Raw genomic sequence first — 8,240 nt, forward strand, 5'->3', positions numbered from 1 at the left:
ATCCATCACCTTAGCGGTTCTATACGATCAATTTTACGATCATCTATGAAAAAGTAAATCAAGAAAGTACAATTGATTACGACGCAGGAGAGTATTGCCTAAAAAAATAAACTTTCATTCGTGAGACATAATTGAGTTGATTATGATGAAATAAAATTATTAAAGTGGACAAAAATTGACGAAGCCGAGATAATATTTTTCTTCATCGTAATCAATTATAATAATTTGATTTATTTTTTTATATATAATCGTAAGATGAATCGTGTGATTGGAATGATGAATTTTATTTTTTATTAAAGAGATAGTACGAATTCTATTATACCGAGAGTTTAATTTTTACATAGTATGTTATACGTCCGTGGTGATGTTGAGCCCTGCACGAAGAATTTTTCGAATTTATCTGGATTGGATTAAAAAACCCACTGTGTATAAATAACCTCTCCAGTTCCATCATTCCTGATACACGGCAAAAGGCCTTGATTTCCAAGAGAAGAGGAAGAAAAGATAAAATCTTTGAAGAGATGTGCGGCGGAGCAATCATCTCCGACCCTGTCTCGCCGGTTCCCTCCCGCCGGGTGAGGGCTGAGCATCTCTGGCCCCGCGGTAATAGGAAAAGCAAGCAACGCAGGATGGCGGTCGACGATGACTTCGAGGCTGACTTCGAGGAGTTCGATGATGAGTCGGAAGAGGAGGTTGATGTCAAGCCCTTTGCTTTTGGGTCCAGATCGTCCTTCGCTCAAGGTAACTAGAAAAATTTGCTGCCAAAGTTCGACTTTTTTTTTGTTTGTTTGTCTAGGTGGTTCCTATGTGTCAAATAGGGTTTTTATACTTCCGATTCTTTCTCCGGTTAATTTGTGAAGGCTTCTAGTTCGATTTCTTCACCAAGGAAGTTAATGATTCTCTTATGTTTTCTTTTTCCCATAAGGTTCCGTTCCACTTTTAAGATCTTTCTTCAGGAGGAAGCTGTAGTTTGAGGATCCATCAAATTTTTCTGTGTTTGTTAAACTGTGAACTGTAGATTGATCCGAGATTTATTTTCAACATTCACTAAATTGGGAATTACTTAGATCTACAGCTATAGAGTTGGCTTAAATTATTTTAGTCCTACCACATCTGATATGGGAACAAAGTGAAGGTAGAACAAGTAAATGAAGAACTGAGGGGAGGCTTGGCACTTGGGTAAGTATCCTTCATATACACACACCAAGAGTCTCCAAATAGTTCGAAAATTTTTCTAGGATTGATGTAGTTTGCCCTTCGAATATAGGTAATAGGTAGAATTTTTACTATAATATGATTTGATTATGTTCAAAAGGGTTGAAGAAGTGGAATTGGGAAATTTCTATGAATTGCCACTTGGAACAAAGTGTAGGTACCCCCGGACAATGAGTTGTGAGTTGTAGGAGTATAGATTTTGAACAATTCTCTTCAATAGTATGCTGAATTTAATTTTGAGAGTTGTGTATGGAGAGAAGCAACTGATTCCTTCCAAATATCTTGGTCAACATTTTGAAAAAAGATGTAAAAAGTGTAAAAAACAATAGATTTGGTGAAATTTAGTGTTGTCAACTTGGGTTAGATACTCTTTAATCTTGCAGGGGGCTCAACTACTCTCAGATCAAGAGATTTTGGAGAATCTGCTGCTAAGTCAGCCAAAAGGAAGAGAAAGAATCAATTTCGTGGAATTCGTCAACGTCCATGGGGCAAATGGGCAGCTGAAATTAGAGACCCTTGCAAAGGGGTTCGAATTTGGCTTGGTACCTTCAATTCTGCTGAGGAGGCTGCAAGAGCCTATGATGCTGAGGCTCGCCGAATACGTGGAACGAAAGCCAAGGTGAACTTCCCCTCTGCAGCCAACCGAGATGCCAAAAAGCACAACTTAAAACCTAACACCATAAGGGAACCAAAGCTGAAGCATTCAGAAAAACATGAATTCATGGAGTTGAAGGATCTGAACAACCAAAATTGTGAATTCTATTCTACCATGGGCCTCTTGGAAGAAAATATAATGAAGCCTGACTCGTTAAATCCATCTTCAAAGACAAAGCCTATTGTGTCCTTTGAAGGTCTAAGCTTCCATGCGGGCGAGGAAAGTAACAATATTGCTCATCCAGGATTTATGTGTGAACAAGAGGCCAAATCCTCAGAGATTATTTCAATTACCACTCCCACAGTTATCCAAAACAATGATACTGGATCACTGGCAGTCAATAGCCATCTGAACAATTCCAACGAGAACAACAGAGTGCAAGTCTCTGAAGATATATCTGATTTCGATGCCTACATAAAATTCCTGCAACTTGCTTACCCTGAGGGGACTTCTGATCTGTCGATGGACTGTTTATTTGGCGGCGAGCTGACCCAGGATGATCAGAGTGCAATGAACCTCTGGAGCTTTGACGACATGCCCATGGAGGGCAGTGCCTACTAAGGGACTTCAGATTTCTCTACCTATGTAGTGTATGTACAAAAGCAAACAAGTAGGAAATCTTTCCATGGCCTCCTTTTATGTGTCCCATGTTTGCCTACATTATCTATCTCTTTGTGGAGAACAAATTGCTTGTTTCTCTTACCTTCTATTTGCTTTCTCATGGGTAGCAAGAGATGGAAATGTTTCCTGATTATTATGAAACTATGTGGAATAGAATATGGCTTTCAGAACAATCATCAAGAACAGCATTATTATTTTGCTGCCATGTAAAGTGTCTTATCCTGCAACTTTTGCACTTGAATGCACCACTATGCCTGTTGCTGTTGTATTTATACAAGTTAATGATGTGTATTTTCTGCATTTTCTTTTTCTTTTCTGTAAAAAGGTGGAATCTGTCATCCCAGTGGTCTCACACAGTCGGTTCCATGACCATCTATGAGGAGGTAAATAGAAAAATTACAATTAGTCATGATGGAAGAGGGTATTGCTCGGTTTCGTTGAGATTCGAATGTTTGTCCTCTTCTGTAAGTCTGTTCTGTCATAACCAATTCAGTTATGTCTCGAGAGTTATATATATTTTTTTAATTTATGCTTTCAGCCTATCTTTTTCCATTGTTATCTCCTCGAGGTCGACATTTATGTGAGGCTAAAATTGATGGTGTATGTATTAAATGAATTGTAAACACGGGCACTTGTTCCACAATAATGTCTTCATCTTCTTCTGGCCAGTTCCATCAAATTATAAGTTGATAATAATAATAATAATAATAATAATAATAATAATAATAATATTATTATTATTATTATTATTATTATTATTATTATTATTTAAAAAATTATAGCTGAGAACACCAGGGTCCCACCGGACACGCACCACGAGAGTACGCCAATCCGAGGCAGCTAACACCGCCCTCGACTCCACCATCTTCGACGTCATTGATTGGTCCACAACGTCGTCCCTATCACGGGGCCCATCAACAACACTTTGATACAGTCCTCCGTGCCGTTTCCAATTTATCGAACCGCCGTTTAATTTCTATCCTTGCAAAAAAGATCAACATGGCTGGATGGGACCACTGATCTTGCCCGCTATTCTATGAAAGTGCATCGATCTGCGTAGCACCTTGAATCTGCATCTGCCTTAGTGGTCTACCTTTAGTCCAAGCTGTCCTGGTAGTCTCAGTCTGGTCTCTCGCTAGGGACAAGAATCGGTATGGTCTCAAGGGCAGAGGTTAATTGATCATTCTATTCAGCCATTTCTTTATCATCTTCTTTCGCTCTACTTAATATGAGAAGTTGCCTGATGATGCCGGGTAGGCCATTTTTCATCCCACACTGTCCAGGGCTTCGGCTGCTCCACCACGGGCACCGGCTGAGGAGCTCCACCCAGATCTGATTCTTTATTGTAGTCTTCTTTCCACATCGAATCAACTCCTCACTCAATTAGGTAAGTAGTTGGGCTAGGACCTAGTGGGAGGAGTAGGAGTCAAGAACTCAATCTCGATGTCGATGCCAGGCCTGGAGCTCAACGATCTTCCGCTCGAGGAGTGAATGGTCTGAATCCTCCAAGAACATGACTCGTACGTAGTTCAGGAAGGGAATGATCAGTCTTGCCGAGCAGACAAGTTCTAATTAACCCCTTACGACCGAACGGAGCTAAGCTATAGACCGAGCACCTTTCCTACGATTGCAAGACCGAGACAGGCAAAAGAAGTGGGAAGAGAGCAGCTGGGATCCGGGTAGAAGGATCGAATCCGGGAAGAGAGACCAGCGAGAAAACTCTCTAAGATCAAGAGGCCGGAGCGGAGTACCGAGAACTTACGGGAATCGAACCATCTGATAGCAGATCCGCTTAGTCGTCCCCAGCTTTTTATTCACGAACAAGGGAGTCAGGTCTGACCGAGCCAGGTAGTCTTACCGAGATGGGGATGAATGTCCGGTCTGGTCTGAACGAAAGGGAGCTCTAGGCAGGTCTGTCTTCACGAGCGAGCTATTCTGCCCCGGCCTCTTCTCCAAAGGCATGCCCTCCCCATTTTATGAATGATGCTAGCACCTGTCTTCCTTTCCCTGCTGCTTGATGATGCCCCTCTCCAGCTGATTGGTCTGGCCGAACTAGGCCTGACTCTATCTCTTTCTTCTTTTGTGTTCGCAGTCGCCCCGCGTAGCACCTTTGTTTAGGTCTTGGGACCGTATTCCCCAGGCTCCGTCTGCCGAGGACCCATGAATCAGCCTGCCCTCCGCCTCGCCTAGCATCTGATACTATAATAAGGACTACCGGCTTCACTGAACCAACCGTTTATCTAGGCACCCACTTGAGCCCTCGACAAAGCAATTCGACTTCGCCCTTCCACTCCCTTCCCCAAACAGGGACTGTAGCCAATCGGAGAGGCCACTCACTTCAGTAGTTCGACTTTCGACTCAGATCGAATGGGGCAACTGAGCCCTGTATATATATTTGGCGAGCAGAGATTCTTTCTTCATGGATAAGGCCTGACATGACCGACTGGACAGCCTAGTGAGCTGCGGAGAAGTGCGGCAGGAACGTGCGGCAGAGGAGAAGCGGGGAGCCGAGTTCAACGAAGTGCTATGACTAAGCAGAGCGACGAGCCTAGTACTTTTCCATTCGTCCGCAACTTACTATATTTGCCGGGAAAGACAAACGAGTTCACGAGCAAGCGAGTTCCAGCGAGTGGAATGAACGAGCCGACCATAAAGCATGTCATTATTTGGCAAATTGTGACAGCCAATGTTCTTTGGCAAAGTCCATTCTTTGACATATGCCGATTCGATCTTGCCAGATTAATTAGAGCATGTCTGACCAGCGAGTGGAATGAACGAGCCGACCATAAAGCATGTCATTATTTGGCAAACTTTGACATGAACTCGTCAGCTTAGCAAACAACATGTCATTATTTGGCAAATTGAACCGCGTCATTAGAAGGCAAAATCTTACATTAAGTGAATAAGCACCGATCCTTCCTATATATGTACTTAAGATGGATGAACACTACCTCAAGTGGGGATGTCGGCTATCGTCCTTTATCGCCTGTCCTCCGATCCGTCGGCACGCATCACAGTCTCGTTCGGTAGCGGCGCTGCTTGAGTCGAGTCCACGAGAACAGAACTCAGCGTCATTATCATTCGCAGCAGATTATTACCAGTATAATTGCGTGCCTGCAAAAGTAGTAGTTCCTAAAATATAGTAAATTGTCTAAATTACAGGAGCCATACTATAATAAATTCTTTGGGCCCTTACTATATATTGGGGAGTATAAATTGCGTAATTTACTATATTTTTGGGGAACTTATATTATAGTAAGGCGGATTAGTCGTAAATAGCCCCAAAGGGGCTATTTCTCTCCCCAATATATATACAGGCCCCTAATATAGTCAATTGAGGAGGAACTTATATTATAGTTTAGTCGTAAATAGCCCCAAAGGGGCTATTTCTCTCCCCAATATATATACAGGGCCCTAATATAGTCAATTGAGGAGGAACTTATATTATAGTTTAGTCGTAAATAGCCCCAAAGGGGCTATTTCTCTCCCCAATATATATACAGGGCCCTAATATAGTCAATTGAGGAGTGAAATTGCTACATTTACTATATTTTGGGGAACTTATATTATATACAGGCGGATTAGTCTACAATAGCCCTTGGGGCTATTTATCTCCTCTGCTACGCAATTTACGCCAAATATATGGTGGGGCCGCCTTACTATAATATAAGTTCAAATATCATAGTAAGGGCCGCCATACTATAATAAATTCCCAATATATGATAGGGCCGACCGCCAAATATATGGTGGGGCCGCCTTACTATAATATAAATTCCCAAAGGAGATAAATAGCCCCAAAGGCGTAGACTAATCCCGCCTGTATATAATATAAGTTCCTCTGCTACCCCTGTATATATATTGGGCAGATAAATAGCCTTTGGGGCTATTTACGAAAGGAGATAAATAGCCCCTTTGGCGTAAACTAATCCGTCTTACTATAATATAAAGACCTCAGCTATGCTGAGTAGAAGAAATAGCCAAAGGGGCTATTTACGACTAATCCGAATTTCCCTAAAATGAATATAAATTCCGACGCAATTTAACTATATTAGGGCCGCCATACTATATAAGTTCAAATATATAGTAAGGGCCGCCATACTATAATATAAGTTCAAATATATAGTAAGGGCCGCCATACATATAAGTTCTATCAGACGGGGCCGATGCGTAGCAATTTACGCCAAATATATAGTGGGGCCGCCTGTATATAATATAAGTTCAAATATATAGTAAGGGCCGCCTGTATATAATATAAGTTCCCAATATATGGCCCTAAAATCAATCTAAATAAATTATAGTAAGGGCTGTATATAATATAAGTTCCCGATATATCCCTAAAAGAAAGTCAACATATAGTTAAGTTCTGTATATAATATAAGTTCCCAAAGGAGATAAATAGCCCCAAAGGCGTAGACTAATCCGCCTGTATATAATATAAGTTCCTCTGCTACCCCTGTATATATATTGGGCAGATAAATAGCCTTTGGGGCTATTTACGACTAAGCCCTGTAAGGGCCGACGACTAATCCGACGCCATTCACGCAACTATACTGGTAATAATCTGCTGCGAGAGACAAAACTATAGTTTCATAAAGCAACCATTCATTAATTGAAAGTTGAGCAATAGATGAGTGAATTGATTGTCTCATTCACATTCAGCAACCATGAATTTTATGAAGAAGTAGTAGACGCCTACCGTAGCTCTCCACGCCCGCCTTCTACTCGGCTTGGAATGCTCTGCTTTGTATGCAGAGGATCCTACCCGACCTCAGAGTTCTGCCTAGGCCAGGGCAGGATCAGAGAAAGAGGCCCGGGGACGACCTCCGATAGATAGAGATCCGTGTCCCGGAATCTCAGTCGAGTTTCAGTTGGCCCATGAGCGAGCCACACCAGTGATTGAGGAGATGAACGAGCGCTCCTTGGACTAGGAAGCAATCACTATCACGCGTAACTGGGACTTGCATAAGTAACTCATCCCATTGACTAGGCAGTGCCGGCGAAGGAGCACTCTTCCCACTAAGCGGAGCTGGTCCGGGCCCCCGGAATTAAATCAACCAGAGTCAGTTGTCCATTCACTATTTGATTCACTCTTCGTCATCAAAAGGGGGCAAAAAGAAGACCAAAAGAAAGGGCATGAGCTGAACCACTCACTATTTACCCTCGCCTCGTCACTACTTATAGTTCTTCCCTCCTCCTCGAAGCAAAGAGTGCGGTAGTCATGAACTAGGAGCAGAGCAAAATAACCCCAGGTCCAGAAGGCAAATCCGAGCTCCACCCGCCGAGTCTGGAAATCCTATTAAGAAGTGTCGCTTTGAATTGACTAAAGGATTGGAGGTAGCTCGTCGATCTGAGACCTCTCTGATTCTCCCGAAGCTCACCCTGGGAGGCCTATCAGTAGATTCAGATGGAAAAGGACTTAAACCATAATTAATAACTAGTAGGTGCTTTCCCAGGGCAGTTTCCTTATTTGATGAGCTGGAGCAGGGACCTCATTCATCTGCCTTCCGCTTCTGCCTGAACCACCGCCTTCACTATAGGACCTGGACAGAAGATAGAGTGAGGGCAGAGTTGAACGCTTCCTGTTCTCGCACCTACTCTGTAGTGCCAGAGGAATCAGCGAGCGGGATGCGGCGAAGTCGAGATCAAGGAATTCATCCCGGCCTACTATATAGTTAAATTCAAGAAAGATCATCAAATCTCGGAATTCATTCAGGACAGGAAAAGAATGAGAAAGAGATAGAAGAGAAGC

The 8,240-nt window shown here is 42.6% G+C and overlaps 1 protein-coding gene across 1 annotated transcript; it reads left to right on the forward strand.

Moving 5' to 3' along the window:
* The first annotated feature begins 470 nt into the window (after positions 1–470).
* LOC141846199 (ethylene-responsive transcription factor 1-like) lies at positions 471–2,768 on the forward strand. The gene is made up of 2 exons (XM_074734197.1): positions 471–741; positions 1,599–2,768. Exons 1-2 carry the CDS (start codon positions 522–524, stop codon positions 2,429–2,431), a joined length of 1,053 nt encoding a protein of 350 aa, XP_074590298.1. The 5' UTR covers positions 471–521; the 3' UTR covers positions 2,432–2,768.
* The last annotated feature ends 5,472 nt before the right edge of the window (positions 2,769–8,240 follow it).

Source organism: Curcuma longa, chromosome 15 (genome assembly GCF_044706935.1).
Source record: "Curcuma longa cultivar G26 ecotype Majalengka, Jawa Barat chromosome 15, ITB_CL_G26_1.1, whole genome shotgun sequence".
Lineage (NCBI taxonomy): Eukaryota > Viridiplantae > Streptophyta > Magnoliopsida > Zingiberales > Zingiberaceae > Curcuma > Curcuma longa.

Coding starts and splice junctions, on each gene's coding strand:
- LOC141846199 (XM_074734197.1), top strand. CDS start 522: ATGTGCGGCGGAGCAATCATCTCCGACCCTGTCTCGCCGGTTCCCTCC. Junction 742..1,598: donor CAGATCGTCCTTCGCTCAAG/GTAACTAGAAAA, acceptor TTAATCTTGCAG/GGGGCTCAACTACTCTCAGA.